The sequence below is a fragment of the Suillus discolor genome (assembly GCF_016758755.1).
Source record: "Suillus discolor strain FC423 chromosome Unknown F5147scaffold_28, whole genome shotgun sequence".
NCBI classification, from domain to species: domain Eukaryota; kingdom Fungi; phylum Basidiomycota; class Agaricomycetes; order Boletales; family Suillaceae; genus Suillus; species Suillus discolor.
Genome location: NW_024541275.1, coordinates 60,417 through 85,857, shown reverse-complemented (window position 1 = coordinate 85,857; position 25,441 = coordinate 60,417). Strand labels below are relative to the sequence as shown.

Sequence of the window (25,441 nt, the reverse complement as noted above, 5' to 3'; positions counted from 1 at the left end):
CCCATTGTCAAGCTTTACATGGTAGGATGGACATGGCAGAACTCACAAGATATGCAGGGATGAAACTTCACTGTCAAGCTTGATACACCAACTGCCATATGTGTGCATTAGGCAGTCATTGTGCAATTGTGATGCGGCCACCAACATCAGTATCTACATATATCTACATATATAATGGATGGCTTCTTTTATGACTCACACAAACGACATCAAACAGACATAGTATCATAAAGGTGTGCCAGTCCTTTGCAATTGTGATGCTTCAGCAACATTAGTATATATAGATATAATGAATGTCTGTGTGATGCTTCACCGACATTAGTATCTATAAATATACTCATTGTCTAGCATCACCTTACTGGTAAATTTGGGGCGAGAATCTCAAAATGATGTGTGCTGCATCTGTTGTGTAAGGTAGATAGTGTATTGACCAAGATGTATGGACTGCTACTGTTGGTAAAAACATATCCATACAGTTTCAGTCTGATGCTGGGTACAATCATTTCTACAGTGTTTGTCTCAAGCTACTCACATATGCACGATCATTTGTTGTAGCAGAACATATATTCTCTGGCTGGGTACAATCAACTATTATGTGCTGGATTTATGCTACATACTGTAGAGATACGCACTTAAGGTTTTATATGATTTCAAACATATGGGCCTGCACCTGCAAGGATGGAAAAAAAATACCTGAAGGCATGGCATGGTGAAAAAAACACGATGGACTAATGACAGCATTTACGGAAATATCAAGAACAAAAGAGGAGACAGCGATCTCGACGCACGACGATCGGAGCAAGGATTCTGTTCGAGCACTCATGATATGTGAGGTTAGGCCATAATACGCGGAAAATAAAGGTTGATGGTCACCGGAAATGAGTCCTCTCATTCGAGGTTCATCCACATGAAGAGACGTGCTTGTCTGTATCCAGTTAATACGATTGAAGCGCCACCTAAAAAAAAACTCTTTAATGTCGGAAGGAATGGAGAGTACAAAAATAAGACACAATGTTCAGTAACATTTGCATCATAGTTGTGTGTCCAATCATGTTCTGGATGGAAGGGAGTCGAATGGCAGCCGTGAACATCGGATGAAAATAAATATTGTTTGTGGATATATGCATTGCGCCCAATGGTGGAGTAAAGCTATTTTTGGACAGTTGAATATTTTGCATGGGCTGAGCGCACATTTACTTTCCATTAGTTGCGAATATCTCAGCAGAATGCCTCTGCAAGCAATCACATCTCGCGACTCATTGCATCGATCGCCAGAAAGTCCATACTTGGACACGTCCTTGGTTCAAACAAAGATTGCCAAATTATATGCATGAGCCGTCGACCCTGCTGAAAATGCTCGAATAGCACATGCTAGTGACTCATCAAGGGCTTCATGGATCAGGAGGTGACCTAGAACGTGCAGGCATCACAGATGTTCTATGCATGCGGACATGTTCTCCCATGAACTGAGATTCTGTGGCGCACAGGTGATAAAAATGAGTTTAACCTTACATATGTATTTTCGTCGCTCATGCAGGAAGCCAGCATGGTTCACAAGCATGTCGACATGTGATGGAACGTCCCCAACACATGCTAGCTGACACCTGCAGTCATATATGGTCTTTAAAATCAAGGATGGTCCAAAATAAAACGATTGAATAAGAATATGTCGAGGAACTTGATCACACCAGTGCCCAGCTGTTCTTGACATGTGTTGTATGATACCTGGAGCTGACTGAATCGTCAGTGATAGATGGACCAGAATGAAATGATCTCTTTTCATGAATCATATATGATCCATGACTTTAAACCAATTCGCATCAGGACAGTGATGGAAAAAAACAGTACAAAAGGCTCTATGGTATATTATGATCTAAATATGCAGGTTAAAGTCGATGGTGATGTAAGAAGCATTCACGGCCTCGATCATCTTCTTCAAAGTGCCGATAGCAAGAAGAAGGCAAGTTGTGAAACGATCCTGCTGTCACCCGAGCCATTAAAGCTGCGGGTTTTAATACTAAGATTCATAAATATACAAGTGGAAAGAGTGCCCTCACAGAACGAGCTCGCAAAACAGCTGCTGGGGATTTACATAATTGTCCATCACAAGCAACTCGGACAGGGCGATGCCTGAAAGTCTAAATAAGTAAGGGTGACGGGTTGATGCCTGATTATAAATAGGTGAGAGTGATGGGGTGATGCCTTAAAGTCTAAATCAGCAAGGGTGACGGGATGACACATCCAGAAGCAACTCAGACAGGGTGACGGGGTGACGCCTGGATAAGCAAAGGTGACAGGGTGACACCTATGGATCTAAATGAGGGTGATGGGGTGACGCCTGGCGCCTATGGGTCTAAATAAGGGAGGGTGACAGGGTGACGCCTGGCGCCTATGGATCTAAATAAGGGAGGGTGATGGGGTGACGCATGGCGCCTATGGATCTAAATAAGGGAGGGTGATGGGGTGACGCCTGGATAAGGGAGGGTGATGCCCAAGATACTGGATAAGCGAGGGTGACACATGGCGCCTATGGATCTAAATAAGGGAGGGTGACGGGGTGACGCCTATGGATCTAAATAAGCGAGGGTGACGGGGTGACGCTTGTAGCACCAAGGACAGTGCCAAGAGGACATATTGGCGGATGGGAAAAGAAGCGAGGGTGACGGACAGCCACTTACGACACCTCATGGGAAAAAGAAGGGGTGACGCTGACAGCGCCAAGGGCAAAAAATGGCGGATGGGAGAAAAAAAGGTGGGGTGACGGACAGCCACTTATGTGATGGACTTCCATTTGCGGCTGGGGTGACGGGGTGACGTTTACAGGGGTGCGCCCGTCAGACCAAATAGATATGGTGTCAGAGATGAGTATAGGGTGAGCGGCCATGCAGCCAGAATAATGCTGGATAATATAGAAGACAAGGTCAGTGATAAACATACAATTCACAATGGAAACGTCAGCCTCATGGTTCGATAAAAATACAGGCTAAAGAATATCTGCGTTCTGATCCAATACTATGGATCCCATCCAAGATCTGGTTTGAGCTGATCAGGCGACGTGTGCGGGAGATTCAGAGGACCCAAATAACCGTTGTAAAAAAGAACCCTCCCAATCTTGGCATCATAACTGGCTTGCTCAACCACATGCTTCGTTCAACTACATCTACCCCTATCATCTATGATCGTCATGTACGCGAATCCCTTGCACTCCTTGAATACAGAAATGTACTCGAGACAGCAGGGATGTTTTTCCTGCAAGACTTCGATCTAGCCAGCGACACCTGCCTGGAGGAGGTGCAGCAAATAGATGATGTAAATGTTCTGGCTCTCATGGGTGCAACTGCCAAGGCTCGAAGGGATAGAGCGGTGGGAAGGTTGGAAGGTTGGAAAAACCTCGAGTCAGAGATGGAAGACTATCCTATTGGTCGTACACCAACATGGAACACACTCAAGACAGCCATCGCAAGCTCTCCTGGGTTGATAATGAGGCAATGGACACGTTCGACCAGTTTGTCCATCAATGAACTCTCCGTTGGACGATTGATAGTCAATTTCACAAGACAAATGTGGCTCATGCTTACAAACGAAGTCTTTAAAGGTATCACACCCTACCCAAGCTCGCTCAATGATGCCATGAAGTGCTGGACAATCACAAGCATCGATGACACCCTCGCTTCTGTCGCATTTGAAGCATGCAATTCTGGGCTGCATGATAATACAGGTGTCACTCCAGGTCGCATGGGTCCCAAATCGAAAGCATTTTTGGACAGGTGCTCCTTATTCTTCCCCGACCCTGATGCATCCCACAAAGAAAAATCTCAGTGGTCCACCCTGTGGGAGGGAGATGGCTATATTGCAGAGTTTCACAGAATGATGAAGAACATGAATGAGGATCAGGAGGCATCGCTCAAGCAAGGTTTATGTCAGGTATTCTCTGACCTTCACTGTCTTCCTGCCAGCGGTGCAAGGGTGTGGATTCGAAAGAATGATGCGATAGTATTTGTGACGAATCCCGCATTTTACAGGATTGATTGTGTTGGAAGAAATGGAAAGAGTCAGAGGAGAGCTCCAAGAGCACGTCGTACATTGAAGTTGATCAAGGGAAAGCACATATTTGCAGCTGATTTGATGGACTCCCATCCATTCGACACTGATGGGAATCTGAGAAGAAAGACAGAGAGGCAAAAGCGTCGGGAGATTCACAAAAAGATGACCATGGCGAAGAGAAACAACCGGGTGCCCCCTCCTCCACGTCTACGCAAAAAATCCAGGCCATTCCCAATGCGTGCATCAGAACATGTGGCAAGAGATGATGAAATGGAGGTCGATTAGAATATGTATATGATGTTATATTATATAGATGTAAAGGTATAGCCCATAAAATTACGAAGATGATTGCGATGCAGATGAAAGTTATTCTCTGGGTGCCCCAGTATTCAAGACACAAAACTGTAAACAAGATGGATAACCTCATTACAAAGAGATAAGTCATTCATTGTCTTCTACCCCCTTACCTAGAGCATCACAAATTTATGCTTCCTTATTTAATCATTCATTTATGTAGCCTGCATAAAGACATCTCCCTCTGGAGTTAGGAAGGACTGGGTTCAAATCCCTGTCCTGCCATTATTTCAGGGAAAATATCCCACACTTTGGATGGGAAAACTTTAGGAGACTCATAATTACAAGTAAAATGGAGTCTTCCCTGCAACACCTGGCTTTGCTAGTAAATGTCAGTCTTCTAAATGTTTAGTCCGTGTTCTTCACTGACTGTGTTTTTTATGTTGTAGTGTAACTGGGGTCATCTCCACATTCTAACCTTCTGAAAGCTGGAGAATGGCTCAATGAATTTTGAATAATGGTTACTTAATTGATGGACTTGAGAAAAATCGTGAAGGGGAATATTGAAAGCTGGAATCATGGGAGGACAATAATTTGAACCTAGTCCTTCCCAACTGCGGGGGGACGTCTCACCCACTAGACTGTCCAGTCATTACAGTGAGAGACAAAGGAACGAGGAAGGTGAAGGTGGTAATCAGATGAAGCAGAGTCCATGTTACCTGTTATTCTGATATCTATTGATTGGGCAAGAGAACTTTCATAGAGTTCAGAGCTTCCTGCCTCTCCGACCAGATGGAGGGACTTATGAGGTTGGTATGGGTGGGACTCTTGTATGGCCAGAAAACAGGTGAACTCATACTGGTGATTCAAGATGAAGCAGAATCTGTGTTATCTGTTATTCTGATATCTATTCTAGACATGCACCAGTCGCAAAATTACTACCTTCGCCTTCCTCACATCTTTGTCTCTAGCTGTAATGACTGGATGGTCTGGTGGTTGAGACGTCGTCAACAAAAGTCATGTTGGTCAGTTCAGTTGACTGGCGGCCTCTGTTCAAGTTTCATTTTTTGTGTCTTCATGTGATTGGCCAGACTTGAACCAGTACTTGTTTTCAATATTATAGAACCTGCTAAATGGACTGGAAACATGTGTTTGTCCATGAAAAATAACCACTCCTATTGTGCTGCCTCCGCATTTTTTCTGCTTATGTAAGCAGGCCCACCTCAACCAATGATTGATTTTTTTAACCTTCATATGACTTGCTTGGCTTCAAATACACCTTTAATTTGGAGTTATTGAGCTCTCTAAATATGATGGTGATGCCCTTTTTGTTCAAAAAAATCACATTCCAAAGTTATGAATGTCTGTGATGCTGAGGTCCTCAACCCAAGGTCGATTGTTTCAGCCTTTATGTGACTTGATCTCAGGCTCATCATCAAGGTGATTGATAGATATATATTCAGCAGCAACAGAGATATTTGATCTATCAAGTCTTGTTCTAAGCGTGCTCAAGTCCACCGCTTTCGCTTATGTAAGCAGTGTCACCCCTGTCATGCTGCCTCACCCAATGATTCATTTTTTCAGCCTCCATTTGACTTGCCTGGCTTCGAATAGAACTTGATCCAGAGGTTATTGACCAATCTGAATCTGATGGCAATGCTTATTTCGTCCGAAAAAATCATGTTTCAGAGTCATGGTACCCCCTCCCCCCACCTACTCCACCAAGAAGCATGATTTTATGTCAATACAGATGTGCTAAGGGATGTTCCTAGTGTTTAATGATGATACAAATAGATTATAGATGGATTCAGAGTGTTCTGAACCAATATGGAATGTGATGTGTGAGTTTGCCTGGTACCCCCCCTCAAAGATCGATTTTTCTAGGCTTCACATGACTTGTCAGCACTTCAAAAGTATTCTTCCTGGGGGTTCTTGATGCTTCTGAACACGATGGTAAAGCCAGATTTGTCAGAAAAAATCTGGTTGTTGAGATATGTAGGGTCCCCCTCCCCCCTCCTAACTCATATATCTTGGTATTATATAAATACCGGTATATAAATAAGTGTTCCTACTGTTTTAAGAGCATATAAATCGATTGGAAATGGTCCCAGAGTGTTTTGGGCCCATCCTGATTAAGATATGTGAGTTTTCATGGTACCCCCCTCAAAGATCGATTTTTCTAGGCTTCTCATGACTTGCTTGTGCTCTAGGAGTATTTTTCCGGGGTGCTCTTGATGTTCCTGAACAAGATGGTGAAGCCCAATATGTCAGGAAAAATCAGGTTGTTGAGATACAGAAGGTCCTCCCCCCCCCCCTCCTACCCCATATATTTTACAACACTCACATTTCACTCAAAACCGATACTAAAAATGGTTGTCCCAGTGTTTTTAAAGCATAGAAATCGATTGGTGATGGTCCCAGGGTCTCTGGAGGTCAGCATTGTTGACCTTGGCTGGAGGGATGAAAAACTCAGTATTTTGACATTATCTACAGATCCCAACCGCCGATTTCTTTCATTCCAGGCTCATATTAATCCTTGGGCATCCCTCTAAAATATGTACCAGCCCAAGAAGAGAAAAAAATTTCAAACTTTGAAACCTATTTCTGTTTTGACCATATAAATATGACATCTGCATATTTGCGCAAATATGCACATATCATATTTGCGCAAATATCCAAATGTCATATTTGTGCAAGATGAGGTTGCAAGTGTTCCACACAAATATGACATGCGGATATTTGCGCAAATATCCAAATGTCATATTTGTGCAAAATGAGATTGCAAGTGTTCCACACAAATATGACATCTGCATATTTGCGCAAATATCCACATGTCATATTTGCGCAAAATGAGGGCCTTTGATATACCATAACGCAAGCTTAACCTAAAGGTAGTTACAAAATTATGGTTAGAATCTCCTAAGTCCGGAACAATGTCGCCACCTAGCCAGCGCAGAATCGCGGAAATAAGGCTCAGAGTCAAATCTACAGCCATGACTTGTCGGAGCGAGGAGATTGATGTCTGAATGTCATCTTCAGGCAGAGATGGCAGAGTGTACGGTGGTGCTTTGTATGAAGTAATGTCGGCCGGCAGACAGCTATTGAATTCGGATGATTGTCCCACCCAGTTCAGGGCACTGATGTCGCCCGACTGAGCTACGACCTCCTGCAAGAGCCTCCCTAGCGCCTTTTGCTTCTTCTCCCAACAAATGGCAGCCAGGTTGGCACCAAAGATACCAAACAACGAGTATGCGATATCTTCCTGCCATGTGGTGACATGCGCCGGCACCCATTGGAGTTTCTCCCGGGTGTCTCATCCCTGGACGGAAGGCGACGAGGGCTTGTGCATTGATTCCCGTCGCACCTCCCATCTCTTGCATGATTGCAAGGGAATCCTTGTGGTTGGGAGAGCGATCGCTGAGATATAGGGACCAATCCTTCTGATAGAATAAGACAAATTTTGGGGCCAGGAATTCTTGAACTGCCCATCCTCGTATGTTCCAAGCGCTACTTGCGAGTGCCCTAGGCTGCGACGAAGGCGGAACATCCGGCAGGTAGATGGCGGTGAATGCTAAGTGGTGATACCAGACAAACATGGGGTTGACCGATTGTTGGACCTCAACATTGTTAGTCTGGTCAATGCAACAGGTATCGATCCATGCCCAGCGATACCCTTTATCACGAGCAGTTTTGCAGAATGACTGCAACTTCGCGATGCCGCCAACTGGATCTAAGTCATGCAGCACCTTGTCCTGGATGTCATGCAGCGACGGCTCCTTCCCTTCCCACCTGCGCGATAGCATGGCATAACGGAAGTACGACGCCACCACGTCTTGGATGGGCTGCATTGGGAGATTTGCATCCTTCAGCGTGGATGACAAAAGTTCCTTGTACTCCGCGCTCGCTTTGAAGGCATCGATCTGCATCTCTCTATCGCATAAGCGCCCAGCGGGGGTGTTGATTAGACGATGTGGGGCGTCGCCGAGCTGAGCGTTGATGCTCTCTTCAATAGCATGTTCTGCTTCGGATAGACTAACGTGCTTTTGGCCCAAATCTGGACAAGAAGTCAGCAATATTTGAAGGATGTGCTATTTGAGGTGTACTTTGGGTTTGCGTGTCGGAAGTATTTTCCAACTTGGAGATCATGATTTTGACCGTCTCGATGGCTTCATCATATCGGTGCGCGCCATGAAGTACCGCATGCTTCAACTGATATCCAGAGTAAGATGAGGGTTTGAGTTCGATGACCTGTATATCACTAAAATGAGTATCGAATACGAAAACAGTAACTGCCATTGCACCTTGTTGGCATTGAGAAGTGCGTCGTCCTACAACATTTTTCCCGACCTTGCCTTACTGCGGTTCGTAAATGTTGTATCTGTTGCCAAACCGAGGTCGATCGCTGCAGAGTAAAGCTCGATGGCCCTATCGTAATCACCCGCAGCGAGGGCAACATCTCCACTTCTAATGATATCAGTCACTCCGGCAGCAGCATAGAGCACGCTGCAATCCTGCTTGAAAGCTAAGTGAAATAAGGATCAGAATTATTCCTGGTCTACATCAAGAAGACTCGCCAGTGGACCAACCAAGGCAGCGTGCTTTCGCAGCCTCATGAGCGCTATCCAAAGCACCACGCGGCTGACAAAGAAGTGTCTATATCCTTTCGCACACAAAAAAAATAGTGGCGCATACGATATCTGGTATACATCGTGAACCCATACAGCAAGTACGGCGCCTGCTGTGATTGGTACTACGATGGGAGCCGCAGGTCCTGCAAGGGCGGACACGATGCCCACAATAGTGCCAACCATGGATAACCCAAAAGCCCTGTAAGCATTCAATGAGATAGAAATTCATCTGTAACGTAAAAGACCGGCCTACATGGTCTTGGCGGGATCAGCTGCAGGTCCAAGTTGTATCTTATTGACCATTTTCATCATCAATTCCCTAAACTCTTGGCTGTGCAAATCACGTTAGGGCGGATGTGTCGACGACAAACAAGATGGCCATCACCTTATGAGGGTCGCGGAAGTTCCGCGCATTGACGATGCCAATGCGAAGCACTTATAGACAATCCCACATCTTGCGGTTCTTGAACGTTGGGCATGACATAAGCGCCTTCCGGTATCCTGCAAGATACGAAAGATTTAAATAGGGAGATGAAAGGCTGGTGGGAGGCCTCAATGAGGAGAAACTGCGAGAGTCGCCATTGGGCGCAATCTACTGGTAGGTGGCTTACCATTCTAGGGTTAGGGTTAGAAGCATGCCCTTGGATGCACGCTGCGATATTGCACTGCTGGACTGGCCTCTGCGCAGCTGAACCTCCCTACAGGCGCAAGTGCAGCGCGCTAGCTCTGCCTTGTTATGCTTTTCGCCCCCCGGCACACCAAAGGGAGTTACACGGCAAGGTGGGCAGAGCTCTGAAGGTGCATGAGCGCAGCGTGGTAGTGTCGTCGACCGAATGCTCCGAGAACAATGCCGATGAAACCGAGGGCAAGGCACGCTGTGACGAGTAGATGATGCGAGCGCAAGGGGAGAAAAGGCAGGCACGAGGAGGATGTGACGTCGGGGCCGACGGCTGCACAGTATCAATGTTTCATTCTAATATGTCTGATAAGGAATCACTTACAGTATAAAGTCTAGCGCGCACGCAGATGAGCGTCTCAGTTCTGTTCCCAGAGACTGAGACGTGAGTACCCATACCTTAGCTATTCGTATACAGACGCTGACGCGACCTAGTACTCTTACCTGCTAGGTACACGTTTTGTCAATACTCAGTTCTGTTCCCAGAGACTGAGACTACTCTTACCTGCTAGATTCTATCCGCGTGTGTACCTTCTCCAGAGGTAGCTCTGCCTTTTTATGCTTTTCGCCCCCCGGCACACCAAAGGGAGTTACACGGCAAGGTGGGCAGAGCTCTGGGATCTGAGGCGCGGCGCAGCAGCCAAAGTGCCTAATTGGCACTAACTGCAGAACAAAAGCAACAAGTTCGCACGCATGGCGCTTATATAAGCTAGCAACCTCCCATCATGGCATATTGTTTCTTATGTAAGTTAAGTCCTAGCAACCCAGCTTGGCCGTCTCAAAGGCGACTATTTTTTAAAATCTAGTTGAATAACCGAATAATTGGCACTCCATCGTTGTTGGGCACCATTGTCATCATCAACATCCATCGCTACCTCCTCGCGAAGGTTCTAGCCAAGAATCGAAATGAATGCGCGTACGACCTTTCAAATAAACAGCGAGTCACCTCTTCCATTGAGACGTTCTTCAATTTTCCTTCCAGTAGAGGTAGCTTGATGTCTACGAGCCTGCATTTCTTGTAGTAAGTCACATAAGGCCTTTCGACTTCTATACAAACGCTCTACCACCGATCTGCGGTCCGACTTTTCTTCACGACAACTAAAACAGCTATGTAATTGACACCTACATATTGCCTTGGATCACCAAATGATATGCCACCAATGGCGGTTAGACTGAGCCGCCTTGTTAAACTGTCACAAGCTCAGTGAGTTACAGCCATCCGGCTAACCAATTCTGTCCTGACTCGTCGCAAGCCACCATCAACACACGGTAGTAGAGCACTGCTCGATCATCCTGATTGCCTTTGCCGAGTTTAGTGAAATTGAGCGAATGTCAATGGAGCCGATATTGTTCTTCATGCGAGTCATTCGTCACGTTTTCGTCGCTCGTGTTTCTAATCTCTGGTGTAGGATGCTTATCCTATTGGTATCAACACCACATTTTCTCCTGTGTGGTACACAGCGTGTACTCCGGACTTCGGTCACTGCGGTTGCGACAACTGAAAGGGTACCTTGTATGATGTCAAGGCCCGTGTCCAGACCTTCAAAGACAGGCTCAACATTTTGGGCTTTGACCGCACCAAGTCTGTGTGGACCACACCCCAGGCATTCAGCAGTGGAGCGTAAGTCGTCTTGAACCCCCTGATGCGATCTATCTTTACTCTCATTGCAGATATTGGAACATCACTCCCACTAGGCAGCAATGGGCTGCTTTGGGATTCAGTTCCTTTAACCATGGTGCTCTAGGTAAATTATGCGATAACCCAGATACAAATAACCCTGACTTACATCGCCAGTTCCAAGTCCTTCCAATACCCGACCACAACCGGCAATGCTATGACAATTGAGGGGACAGCAACTAACCTCACTGTTATCATCACAGACATCGTTCAGCCATTCATCGTCGACCCGAACGCCACATTTGCCACCTACGACTATTTGGGTGTGGATGCCGGTCTCTGGCACAAGGGCACTGCATACTTTATATTTCACTCATCCATTGATGGTATAAATTAGGTGATCTCATTATCACAGTAGGCAAGTCTGAAATGAGTCTTCTTGCAGAATCACTGGGCTGTAGATAACTATTAGTGTATACAGCTGTCATAACTACCATATTACATACCAATTTTTCCAGGGAACTTGTGTGCTTCCTGTAATGCTCTCTATAGTGACCAAGACATGTGATTAAGCCAACTGCATGCATAGTTTTCCCAACTCCAACCTCATCCATCAGCATCACTAGTTCATTATCCAATGCTGTATCAACCAGCCTCAGAATACTAACCAGTTGATGTCACTGAGGTGTCAGGAAGCACCAATTATACCAGTAGCTACCATTTTAGATATATGCTAAGTTTTGAAGGTTCTTCAATTACTAACATTTGGAATGTCCTAGTTAATTCTAAAATGTTGTTTGTTAGCACCAAAAGTACTGCATGAAAAAACACTTAAACAGTAGCTATCATTCTGGGTATGTGCTTGGTTTTAAAGAGTTTTTTCATATTCCTGAGAAAAATATGGTCCCACAGGCACTTGTGATTTTTTGAAAATACAATGTATGCCTATTTTGATCTCTCTTTGACAAAAGTTGGGACTTTACGATGGAATGAACCTAGTGGTTCATTATAATTGAGTGTCTTTTGTGCCTGTTCCACATTGACCTATAGATTTCAGTAGCAATCAAAGGACCATGAAGTATACTTACCAGATGCAGTGACTACAGCTAAGGCCTAGCTAGAGGTATTATGTTGCTAGTGAGGGATCTGTTTTCATTCTGCACAGAAGTTTTGATTTCCTCAGGCATATTATTGCCATCTGGATGCTCAATTGATCTCATCCTGCATGTGTATATTTCAAGTTTTGTAAGCTACTAATGGAGGCGAGGATAAGTCTGCATTTATATTTGAGTGCTCCAGGATCTCCATGCATGCTAAAATGCAATGCGCCCATTTTAATTATGAGCAGCTACAATATATTTTGCATTAGATTTGCGAGAACAGATTGGGTTGGTTGCATAAGAATGAGTGTTTTTGTTAAGGTGAATATGCATTTCTTGCCTGTGCAATTATGAAGATGATGATTCAATGTAAGAGTATGCTAGCAGGCACCAAAGGAGAAGGAAAAGAAATGGCAGGAATGAAGATATGACAGCTATTCATGACTCCTCTGATGACAGCAGCATCAGCACTCCTTAACACAGTGTCTGTTCTTTCTGATGTGTCAGAAACATAAATCTTGCTAACCTAGTGAGATTTGCCTGTTGATTGACAGTTTATTTAGTCTACTCATTGCTATTGCCAATGAGAATAGCATGTGGCTTAGGATTGCTAGGCAATGCAATTGTTTATAGAAGCCAGAAGTAATGTAAGTAATGAGGGAGAAATAAACCAATACAACTCAGAAGCCATTCAAGTTGAGTACAAGAAGTGTCTGGGATCTCTGATTTCCCAATATCACTGGCAGCTGAGGAAAAATAGAGGCGTTTTATAGAGGGCTGGAGTAGTTGATGATATACCAGGTGTCAATATTGATGATGAGGGAGGATAATCCAATGGACAAGATGTAGTTCTTAATAGCATACAAAATAAAACATTTCCAGAAGTTCACTAAGAATGAGAGGTTTTCTGTATCCAAGAAAAGGGTTGCTCAGTGCAGTGCATGAGATGAAGTGAAGGAATTAGTTTGTCTCACAAATATCCATTTGGTGATATGCAAGTTTATCTTCCTGGGTTGGTTCGGTGATGGTCATATAATGAGGACTGTCTGACAGAAGATGATAAATAATTGGATTCAACAGAAATAAGTATCACTTATGAGTTCCCTCTATCAAGCTTCTCCACTGTACTCTTAAAAGCAAGATGTGCCATAGCACCATCTGATGTGGGATCTGCAGTGCTGTAGAGAGCCCCAATGTCTTAGCTAACTGCACCTGCGTAGTTATCATTGCTAGGGTAACATTCAAGCCAGTTACATAACATAGCAAGGCTAGATGACTTGCAGTGCATGGCATCCAGATTGGCGGCCAAATAAAAATTTATATTTATATCTTCATATTGCTTGGCCTCCCTCCGCAATGCCTGACACTCCTTTTCGAAGCTGAACTGAGTCAAAAGACAGGGAGGAGATGAAACATAGATACTCATATGGTGTCGAAAATTGAGCTGTGGGCAAGATAGAGCATTCCATTTTGTCGAAGGATATAGCACTAGGTATATGTCAAGTTAGTATGCTCTCTGTCTCATAACGATGTGAATCAAATACTTTTCTTAGTCCACCTTGAATTGATTCAACACCTTTCAACCTATTGACTGCCTCTGTCTACCAGTGATATGGCCATAACCTTCTTTACATCAATACACCCGGTTTGTCACCTCAAGTTCTTACTATTGCTATATCAGTGCTATGCACAGACATATATAATCCTATCAAATGATTATCAATTCTGCTATTCCATCATTTCTGAGTCTATTTTAGCTTCTTCACTCACAACTACTTTTATTCAACCTCCATGCTACACACCTTCCACATGGATTCAGAGATGCAGGCATATACTATCATATTATTAAATCTTCAGATGATAAATGCAATGTATGACTAGGTAAGTAGGTGCATATGTGTGCTCCAATTCATAGTCATGGCAAGCACTTAAAATTTTGCATAAACAAACACTTTGGTGATAAATGCGACTAGTTGAATGCTGAGACACATTCATTAGCCAGATCGGAGGTACATCATAGAATGGAAAGGTGATTAAGAAGGTGGTGCAAGCAGCTGTCACTAGTGCAAGGAAGGGTGTCAGTTTTAAGTGTGTTTCTGTATTTTGTATCAAAAATACACAACTGACTTGTGCTTACAAATTGATTCCTGACATAGATCATACCTAAAATATGCACTGTCTTTGTTGACATTAGTGTTAGCAGGCAAAGACTATCTCTGCGCATTTGTTCTTTGTACAAGTAGGTGCGTAGTATTTGCATATGATACCTCTGCGTGCTATGGAGATGTTGCCAGTGTGTAGGATGCTTGGTGCTGGAATGTGTGCAAAACAAAAGAACATCCACAGTAGGAAAGGTGAAAATAAAGATCTTTCATGTGGTTCAGTGGTGATAAACCAGTATAAAGATATTCAAGTATACAATTAAGCCACACACAGTCAAGCAAAAGGTGTATAACACAATTTATTGGAGTGCTGCAAAAGGGATAATGGGGAGGGCAAGATCTAATGAACAATCTAATAGGGACATTTTAGCATTGTCCAATCTGTCTGAGTCTCCCAAATAATGTTCTTTCATAGGCTTGCTTCTTTCCTCAATCAATCCAAAGTCCACTCTCATTGATGCTATCAGTATTTTTTCCTCTGAATTCTAAAATGACTGGGACCACATCAAGCCATGTTATGCAGCTTCAACACCTCAAGAGCAAGTCATGCAAGACTCATTATCCGCTTTTCATGTTAGGCTTCTGGAAAAGAGCTAATATTGATTATAGTACTATTACTATGACACATATGAAGGAGACAAAAGCTTTAATATATAGTTGCTAATCTAATCATGGTGCAGGCCTTGAATTATGACTATCTCTTTGATAGCTCTATATCCATATAGATGTGGTCCTGAATGTAGGCTTTAAGTGTGTTGTAGATGGGCTTGAAAGCCTGAGCTAAAAACTTGACATCAACAAGTTTCCCTCTTAAGAACTCTCTAGGTCTATGATGTAGTGTTGATACTTGAGTTTTGACACCACACCTAGAATAATATCTCAGATCACCTTATGTTCAAAGGCATACTGTTTACTGGTCTTTTCATTCTCTCTGAAAATGAATTTTAGAGAGAACATCTCATTGGAGATGAGGCTTAGGATCTTAGACTGCTTCAGCTTTGCTTAGGAGATACATGAGAAAGCCAGAGGATGTATATCAGTAAATGTAACACTCATAAAAAGTCATCATCCAATATTGATGATGGCAACCAATATACTATTAGTTACCTTCCTTCTGACTCATTTTGTTTTTCTTCTATCATATTCCTTAGTATTCTTAGCTTTACATACTGTGGGAAGTATCTATCTCACTCATCTCATCCATACTATACATACTGTCCTGGCCTAATTTGGCCATTCAGAAATATTTCAGAATACTTCTGGAATTCATTGGAACTTCAATTCTTACCACCAGTAGGACAGAAAAGATAGGACTTTTAAATTTTCAGGTCACCTCACATTCCTGCATTATGTTAGACCTGGACCAAACCTTTGGTCTAGTTTGGAATGATATAGGTTCAAACCAAAGTTTTGAACTGGATTCCAGTAGCACTACTGCTGCCATGTACATGTGGATTCTGGCACCCTCATAGATATAAATGCAAGTATTAATATGGATGACAGACAATTGTACCAATGCCGACTTCTGCATTGTACCTTCCTCTCACCCTGCCCATAGTTATGTAATTTCTCTTGTTCATTTTACTCTCTGCTTGTCTTTTTCTTTGTTTCTTCCTTCTCCTAAGATCTCTATGCACCACTTGAGCATTCCATCTGCAGATGGACATTCATTTACATAGACTCATGCTCAAATCTCAAAACAGGCGGCATACACTCTCCACAAAGTTCTTTGCGCCACCACCCACACCTAGGCCCTCTCTTGTATGTCTCTTTTGGTCTCTATATCTGCTCTTAGTTCTGGTAGTGGCAGAGTTGGATAAGGAACTATGGATATTAAGTGAGACCTGCATGCAGAGTTGGAGCCTAAATAAGGTGTTAGTGGGTGAAGTGGGTGTTTGGTGAGATGCATTTAGATCATGTTAAGTTAAATTTCAGCTAACCGTAGCATTGGCAGTGATGGAACACTCGCTGTCCTTGTCTTGTGTACTGGTTTCGAGCCTAAAACAGCTGCAATGACACTTGACTGGGATGGGCCAGAAGGATTACCCACTTACTCAGATCTTTGAGTAACTCTTCAACTATATTTTCTCTCTCTATTTTCAAATGCTGCACCTTATATTTGGTACTGGCAACAAACAAGTTGAACTTTGATATAGGAGATTCACCACTTACTGAATCCAATACCCCCATAACCTCCACTAATACCATTACAGTAGGTAGTCTGGCAGCAATCACCAGCAGCTGAGAAGCAGAAACAGTAGATGCTGGCATAGGTGCTAAAGCACTATGATCCATGCATTGATATCTAACAGTCTTGATGAACTGCAGGTGACCAGTAATATATAGGTCATCCATGTTGACTGTAGACCAGTCAGATAGAGTAATGATTTTTTGCATCACAGGGTTGCTGTGGCCACAAATCTCAGCTGCACAAAACAGCAGCATGTGGAGAATGAAGTAGAGGCCTTCCCATGCTTCCATAATAATCATGCCTGCAAGATACCCATAATTAGTTATTGGTTACAATATAATTTAATGTAGAAAACTTATAATGATTTTTGTGATCTCATGTATGAACACCATAGTGTTTGAATGACCAACTTGTGACTTTATGGATCTTACTATTAAGTGTCAGATGTCTTCTATTGCAGCATTGGCAAGGAAGAGCGCTTGACACTTGGCTGAGATTAGTGAAAGAAATATTGGTAGGCCAGCCTTTGATGATCACTTGGTAGAGCTGGATGTCATTATGGAAATACTTAACTCAGTGTATCTTCACATTTTTATTCTTAGTGATTTCTACTGGAAGATGTAGTCATTAGAGTAATATGAAATAATATATTCAAAAAAACTCACTGAGTCCCTTGCTAATTTTATGGTAGATTTATGAGCAAACTATAGAATACCGCTTTTGATGATTTTTTGTAGCACCTAATGAGCATTGGAGATTAATGAAGGAAAAGAAACCTAGGCAGGACAAATGTATCTTTCATGCCTTGGACAGCAAATCCTTCTATATTATGGACTAAATCTTAACTGTTAAAATTCATTACAGACAATATAAAGTCATCTACACCTTCAGTAGCAAAACTGACACCACAGAGAGGGAGGTCTGTAGACCTACACATTACATAGAGTATCATCTTAGTTTAGTACAGCTCCTTAAATCGTTCAGCTGTAAATAATATTAGTGAATTGAGAATAATGATAAGATAGACAGAAAACTCACTTCATTCTTGACAGCCTTAAGAGTGTGAGTGACATCAGCAATTTTTGACTTGGTAGAAATTCAGATGCCTGAGGCTTTCATTTCCTTATGCCTGCTGTACTCAAGTAGAAGACCTCAGGTTTCACATTTTCTTTGGGTTCTTCAATTTGTGAATCTTCTATTGAGTTTTTGAGCTGCTGAGGTATGTTTTATTAGTAATTTTTGCTTGTGCTTCACCTCAGCTGGCAATGCATAAGGCTTATCACTGTTAAAGTCTGCCTCCAAATCTTCTCATGATTCTTCAACTACCTGCTTTATCTTTCTTACTTGTACCTGGTATTATGGTACTTTCTTGGCAACTGTTTCATCCTTTGGGCTACCAGTGAAATTGTCATTCATTCAGTCTGATATGTTCTTCTCCTGAGCTGTTTTCCTTGAAGAAGAGGTTTTATCATACTGTATAAGCATCTGAAATCCATAGGCAAGAGCTGTAGTAATGTAAATGAGGCAAATGTGAAATACTTATATGTAATAAGTGAATATGCAGAATGACATACATAGATACATGTAATAAGCCTTGCTATTATTTAGTCAATCAGAATGAGTAAATTAAACAGTAGAAATATGTCAGCCAGATCTCCCTTACATATTATACAACAGGGTTGGCTCATGTAGCCCAAATTTAACTTGTGGCTGGCTAACCTGTTTCTGCATACTGCAGAGGCAGGCAGAAGCATGTAGGCTGGCCCCTTCCTACAACTCTGATATTTCCTCATATAAGGAATCAGCCTGCTAGGGTTCTACAGCATCGTCTGAGCCTAGTTCTACATGAATCAGCTGGTATCTGGTAGTCTGCATTTTGCAGGCAAATGTACATGTCCTATGACAGGGTTCTACAGTAGAAGTGACTGAAGGGTCTGGTCAGGACCTGCATTAGGCATAAGAAAGTTGAGGATCTCTCAGTGAGAAGGCTTATGCCAGGTGACAATATGGCCTGGCAAGCCAATCATTAGTGCAATATTCACATGTTACTACCAAGGATCCAGGTATTAATTATTAATATGCTTAAATACTTTATTGAGGGTCATATATCTTACAGCCAGGACCTCTCCATCATGCATAGCAGTGTTCTTCTTTCCTTGTAACTTATGAAAATATGCATCTTTGAACTTATCCTTTTCCTCCTCAAGTTTTGTAAGCAATAAGATTGCAAGCTTCTCTAAAACATGCTAAGTAACATTAACAATATTGAATATGAGGGAGCTAGTGGATGTTCTGGCATGGGTTAAGGTGATATTATAAGAGGTGAGTCATCTATTTCTTGTTTCAGGCAAATAACATATCATTGTAGAACAAGGACAGTGGTTGTATATAAGCACTGAGTTCTCTTGAGACAATCCAATCTGAGATGTGTCTTTAGATGCTGCAGTGTATAATCTGGGGAAAAAATCCTGATGATGTACTGCTGTTCCACTTTCCCTAAAGGGATGTTGGGAATTTTGTATATGAGGACCTGGATCTCGGCACCCTGGTTCAATATGGTCAGGATCTATAACTACCACTAGTCACTTCATTGGATGTATCTTACTTCATCATTGTATGCATGACTCTTGAGATGGTTGTCCTTAATAAAGGAGGAATGAGCCAGACCAACAATGTCATTGTATAAGGCAATGGACATGATACTCCAATGACAGAGTTGATATCATGAGTGATAATAAACTTAGGTCGAGGAGTAAGTTAGGGAATGCTTTGCTAAGCATTCAGACTAATGTAGCACTAGTCAACTTCTCCATCTGCCTCTGCCTTTGGCCTAAGCCTACCTGCTAATACTAAATGAATAAAATCAATTTCTGACTGAAGATTGTCTCAAGGAGTCGAATATATTCAATCTCATTTCTACATGCTAGGAGATCATATCATGAAGAGGCCCTTTGAAGACCTTCCTTGAAGTTTCAGAAGTAAAGATATCCCTCACAGGTAAGAACCTAACCAATTCAATACTAGGAATAGATACATCACAAACCCACTCCACATATCAACATGATAGCACCTCTCAAAATCATAATAAGCACCAAGGGACTATCATATCCCCCACCACAAACACAGAAACAGATCATTTACCAACACTGGAGACAAACTACTTCCATTAGGGTCAGCCATTAAACTAAATGCCTACTGATAATACAAATAAAGACTAGAAAACTAGAGCGACACAACTGTGCTTAGCCATGCTTTGTCAGCCAGAGTCTCATATCCATCCTAAATGGAAAATACAGCATTATCTTTGAAGGAACATGATTAATTTTTCAATATTTTGACAGGCAAAATGAGAGGAAAATTCTATCTTCTCAATCAATGTTTTTTGGATATTTGGTGGAGGAAAATAGAAAAATGCCTGCAGTGACTTCATTGCTGTGTCCACAAATTTTCAGGACTACCTATCACTAAATTGTCTCTTCAGCTCAAGACATGTCTATCTTACAGGTATGCTAATACTCAACTTTTCTCATTTGCAATATATTGACTTGTTCAAAGCATGCAAGTCACAATCTTGTATATGGTTAATGGCCCTGCCCACCAAGAATCCTATTTACATAAGTTCTTCAAAATGCAGCAACTATGTCCTAAAGACTAAAGATGAAGTAATATGAATGGTTCAAGTTTCTGGAATATAATGATGAGTTATAGTTTAGTCTCTAACATAGGTATACCATAAAACTACTGCCTTAATGCTGACGGTGTTGGAATGCAGTGCATATTAATGAACGACTCAGACTCTTCCAAATTCATATTACATAGGACATCCATAGCATGAGGTGTTATTATTGACACAGAAGAAGGATAAAGTGATGGTTCGCATACATGTACATCATGAGTTGTATGATTTGTGTCACCAGCTTTAGGTGGTATAGCTATGATCTTACATGAGTCATGGCTTCCTAAGAGAGCCTTCTTATGATCATCTAAATGATTTGACAAATATTATTGGCTGCTGGTACAGGGGGAAAAAGGAAATCCATGGGTGTATATTGATGAATAAATTTCCATTTCTTATGGAGAAATGTGCTGCTCACTACCTACATGCATAATATATACAGGCATGAGATGTGGGACATACAGAAAGAACACAAAAACAATATGTACCTTGGTGCCTGTCTGACAATTTCAAATAATGATCTTGTGCTCTCTGAAGCACTGCATTTACTGTATCAGGTTTGACCTTCTTCAAGATCCAATCACACAACTGGCAATCTTTGGCATCTGAAATAAAACATTGATTGATGCTGCAAAGAAATTATTTGATAGCAGCATTGGAATCATTTGGCAAGTTGTGTAGGTAAACTCACACTGCAATTCCTGCATTCAACTTAAGAAATGGAAGATCAGGATCAACACTATCTGCAAATCAGGGTATTTAGTTCTACATATGTGATGTTATGAGTACACATATCTAGATCCATAGTATTGACATGCTGATCCATCTTAAAATGCATCTCATTGGTTACTATATTGCTGAACTCATCCCACATCATTTTTCCTTTGATGAGCTAGTCAATGCATAATGACCACTGGTGTTGTGCCTTATTAATAATCAACATGTTCAGATATTACTCCAAGTTGTCTCAACTAATGATATCTATGACATTCATATCCACATCTCTGGTTGCTCCTTCTTAAGTTTTAGTCTCTAGCTCCTCACCTACCATATCTGTTCTCTTTGACACTAGTAATGCATTGTTGTTAGTTCATTCAAATGCTTTATTGTGGTTTTGTAGATATTGCTGACATCTTTTCAAGTTGTCTCAATTAATTATATCAAATATGCACATGCTATTGATCGTCCCTCCTTCATTAGCTCCAGTACCTATGCCTTCATAGATAGCTAGGGGCTCTAGGGTATAGGATGCACTGGTAATTTGCTTAAAAAATTTTGCTCTTGGATTTATTGATGCTGAGGTTAAAGGGTCTTGTTTGGCATCCATGTAGTTTACTAGAAGTGGCCACAAAAAATATCTTCAATAGTATAGCATATAATTTATCCAAAAGCAGCTGGCTTTGGAGCGAATTATAAAAACTATAACTAGTAGGTGAAGGAACCAAACTTTAACCTAATAATCTCTTGCTATCAGAATATAATATTCTATTGATGGAAAATCAATCAATTCAGTGACATGATAATAGTAAATTGTCTTCCTCAGGCCTGTCAGCCTGCTACTCACTTCCCTTAGTAGGAGAAGCATATATACTGACTATGTCAAAAGTCTAGCTTTTAACAACCTTAACTATCTTTCCTGTCTGTTTCTTTGATGTCTTTTCTCCTTCTTCTTGTCATCTCTGACAGGTGGTTCTACAATTACTGCCATATCATCATTATCTGTGACCCTTTTCTTTCTAGAGTCCACCCTCTTAGTGGTGGATTTTACCTTGTCATCATCTCTAGCCCTCTTCTTAGCTGATATCATTAATAATGTCTTTTTGAGCCTCTCATCTCATACTTCTAAGATGGCTATATCTCTCAATGACACCTTCTTTATGGCTTTATTTCTCTCTCTTCTCTATCTTTCTTTGAATCTGTCTGCTACAATCTTCAACATATTGAATAGACTCTCAGACCATATGTCCACTGTACTGTTACGATACATTGTCTTCATTTTCCTAGTGGCTCTATTATGCCCTTCTCTGTTGGTGGATGCTGTCATCCTTCCAACTCTCCTGAATCTTGGTGGTACATTATTGATAGGCTGATTTGGTTTGGTTGGGGGTTGGAGTTGTGAAATTGTAAGTGAGTTATTCTAAGAGACAAGGATTGTAAGTCATAAAATAATGTGATAGATGATTGTAGGAACCAGATGAGGACAAGTGTATCTGTTGAATATTAGGAGTGAATTAGATACTATGAACTATGGTTACTCTATTGAATCATGGAGTGGTTCACCTTTTCAATTAAATGAATTTTTCAGAGGAAGACTTATAGGATCACTCATACATATATTAGACATATCTATACATTGTAAACAAATTTGGCACACTGTTTTTATATATATCAATATTGATAAATCACTGCAGGCATTTTCCCATTTCCCTTCACAAAACATCCAAAAAATATTGATTGAGAAGATAGAACTTTCCTCTCATTTTGTCTGTCAAAACATTGAAAAAAAGTAATTCATGTTTTAATGATTTTCTGTGTGTGGAACATGATGCAGAAATTTAATTATGTTCCTTTAAGGATAATGCTGTATTTTCCATCTATTGTCCTTTAAATAGCAGCTTACAATCATGTTAATTTTCTTCTCTGTGTTTTTCAAATATACACAGAACATTTACAGCTGTTTGCATAAATGATGACAGTACGCGCCTTTTTGAGAAAGAAGAAGAAATAAATAAATCGTACATACATAGGAGCAAATAATGTGTCCTATCATGCATACTAGCTCTAGCTGTCTTGAAACTGCATATGCCTGACTCGATTTCATCTGATTCTATGAACTCCAATAACTGTTACGACTGGGATATGTCGAGCTGTCTAAGTCCGAGTGGACTGAGATTTGGCGAGACAGACGTAGTTCTTCTCTCAGCTGAGAGGTCAAAGGTTTCTGGCTAAGGCAAGTATCGGCGACTCCCTTAGAATAATGGTTCTTAGATAGCAAGGTTGGAGACCTTGCTAAAGGACTATGTTCCAGGTAGAACCCAGTAGATTAAAGTGCAGAATACAGATGGTAAGCTATGTGTCTATATAGCGAGTGTTCAAGCGGAGCTTGTAAATGGTGTATCAAGATAGAAGGCAGACAGCCCGCTTGGCGAGAGATAAGAGATAAGAGATAACAAACATGTGCGGACAGCCCGCTTGATAAGAGATAAGGGCTATGCATGGTGACGGTTACTAGAGCGGAATGTGAGCTTGGCGATTATGTGAGTAAGAGTCTGGAATGTGATAGGACGTTCAGTAACGGATTCGGCAAGAGACCACTGTCCGGTAACGAAGGAAAAGTTAGGGGAATAAGTATACCGTAACAATAACGACTCAATAACAGTGGCTGTCAGGTACCTGCACAATCCTGAGGATGAAACCATTGTTGTGGAACCCACCTTCGATGAACTAGTAGACTCGCCAGAAATTATGAAGCGCAAGCCTGGTCACCCTCTCAAGCCTAAGGAAGACAACATATTCATTTGCTATTGATTCTGAATACCTGAAGGCTGGCTGTAATACTAACACCTTGTCAGTACCTCCACCACTTGTCATCTCAATCTCATATACTCTCGTAATGTTCTCCTACACTGAAATGAAGAAACCGAAAGCAAAGAGAAGTGGAGAACCTGCAATCATCAAGCTTTCAAACGATGAACCTTTCAATACCCTCAAGGCCCAAGTACTCAAATGTATCTCAGAAGCACTGAAACTGAAGAAACTCGCCTATGATGATTACAAAGTCATGTTCACAGTTGCCCGGCACCAAACCTCATCATTGTCCTTGAAGAAACAATCAGAATACGATCATATGCTCGAATGTGTGTTGAAAATGAAGGCTCCTGCAGCAAAGATTGTTGTTGAGGCCTTGAAGAAACCTGATCCACTAACAGTTCATATGGTACATGCATATTGTTACGGTACTTGGATAGGTCTTCTCAACAACGGCCTGAATGAGCCCACCGAGGTTGAGGATCGTAGCCTTGACAGAATGTCAAGGGTTCCTCCGGTTATCTTGGTAAGACAGTGCTCGTCAAGATACACGGGCTAGCAGATACAGCTAAGGCAAGGGGTGCTTGACTTAGAAGTGCGGTCTGAGACAACTAAGTTGGAGGCTTAGCTGAAGCAAGTTCTGGGTGAAACCAAGTAGATTAAAGTAAGGATCTAAGTAAAATAATCTGTCTACTTATACATGGTATGTACAAGGGTTCAAGCTCAGTCTGTATCTATGGATCTAAGTAAGTCATGGTGAGTCAGAGATAACCATGACCGAGTCAGAGATAACCATGACCGAGTCAGAGATAAGATGCATGAGGCTTAACCTCTAATCATACATGAGGCGCCTTAAGGCGCTCCGGATCTTCATGAGGCGGCATGAGGCATACATGCACCAGTTGTGAGGTGTACTGCGCCTGTCAATTGTATCCAGGGGTGAGCTTGCCCCTGGAGATCAGGTACAAGGCCTTTCTAGGCCAGGGGAGGCATCACAGCAGTCCAGACTGCTGTTGTTCTAAGTTCTGGTGGTGTGCCGCCGCGTCGGGAGTCTGGCAGAGCGGGGGCTCTTGTAGATGTTGCATATGACTGTAACACATATATGCTCTTTGATTCTGAGTTTACAGCCCAAAATGAAATGAAAACATGGTGATGACTCAAGTGGGGACAGTGATGTAAGTCAGGGCACCAATAGTGAGAGTGATAGCAACACCAGGAAGAAAAAGAAGAAGAAGAAGGTACGAGAAGTTATATACTACTCATTTGCTATCTCATTTGTCATGACTGACTCAGACCTTGCTGGACATCCCTCTCATTCACATAGAAGAAGGACCCTAGCGAACTCCCACTCAACATCAAGCTTTCAGCACAAATAAAGCTCTTGCAAAATCAATACACATGCAACAAACCTGGCTGCCTCAGTTCTGGCTATTGCTACATCCTACCTGACAATAGTGCCCATTTCACACACTCTCATCAGCATGCAGCTGCACTGGCCGCTAAACCTCCAATTACAATAATCGA

The 25,441-nt window shown here is 42.0% G+C and overlaps 6 protein-coding genes across 6 annotated transcripts; 3 read left to right on the top strand and 3 right to left on the bottom strand.

The window, feature by feature from the left end:
- Positions 1-2,896: 2,896 nt before the first annotated feature.
- On the top strand, positions 2,897-4,329 carry F5147DRAFT_773758 (uncharacterized protein; the record flags this gene model as incomplete). The annotated part of the gene is made up of 2 exons (XM_041441499.1): positions 2,897-2,920; positions 2,983-4,329. 2 exons carry the CDS (start codon positions 2,897-2,899, stop codon positions 4,327-4,329), a joined length of 1,371 nt encoding a protein of 456 aa, XP_041292694.1.
- Positions 4,330-11,622: 7,293 nt separating this feature from the next.
- F5147DRAFT_577082 (uncharacterized protein) lies at positions 11,623-11,937 on the bottom strand (the record flags this gene model as incomplete). Its single annotated transcript, XM_041431374.1, has 1 exon — positions 11,623-11,937. A coding segment is annotated over one exon (315 nt), but the record flags the coding sequence as incomplete, so codon positions are not given.
- A 3,279-nt stretch (positions 11,938-15,216) lies between these two features.
- F5147DRAFT_652900 (uncharacterized protein) lies at positions 15,217-17,012 on the bottom strand (the record flags this gene model as incomplete). Its single annotated transcript, XM_041433693.1, has 7 exons — positions 15,217-15,388; positions 15,430-15,453; positions 15,630-15,691; positions 15,738-15,746; positions 16,108-16,175; positions 16,577-16,667; positions 16,695-17,012. 7 exons carry the CDS (start codon positions 17,010-17,012, stop codon positions 15,217-15,219), a joined length of 744 nt encoding a protein of 247 aa, XP_041292692.1.
- Positions 17,013-20,126: 3,114 nt separating this feature from the next.
- Positions 20,127-20,384, top strand: F5147DRAFT_577094 (uncharacterized protein; the record flags this gene model as incomplete). The annotated part of the gene is made up of 2 exons (XM_041431378.1): positions 20,127-20,217; positions 20,269-20,384. Coding segments are annotated over 2 exons (207 nt in total), but the record flags the coding sequence as incomplete, so codon positions are not given.
- Positions 20,385-20,784: 400 nt separating this feature from the next.
- On the bottom strand, positions 20,785-21,266 carry F5147DRAFT_652899 (uncharacterized protein; the record flags this gene model as incomplete). The annotated part of the gene is made up of 4 exons (XM_041433692.1): positions 20,785-20,810; positions 20,878-21,017; positions 21,081-21,132; positions 21,179-21,266. The coding sequence occupies 4 exons, from the start codon at positions 21,264-21,266 to the stop codon at positions 20,785-20,787; spliced, it is 306 nt and encodes a 101-aa protein (XP_041292690.1).
- A 2,736-nt stretch (positions 21,267-24,002) lies between these two features.
- F5147DRAFT_652898 (uncharacterized protein) lies at positions 24,003-25,255 on the top strand (the record flags this gene model as incomplete). The annotated part of the gene is made up of 5 exons (XM_041433691.1): positions 24,003-24,246; positions 24,274-24,443; positions 24,632-24,663; positions 25,080-25,155; positions 25,211-25,255. 5 exons carry the CDS (start codon positions 24,003-24,005, stop codon positions 25,253-25,255), a joined length of 567 nt encoding a protein of 188 aa, XP_041292689.1.
- Between the last annotated feature and the right edge of the window lie 186 nt (positions 25,256-25,441).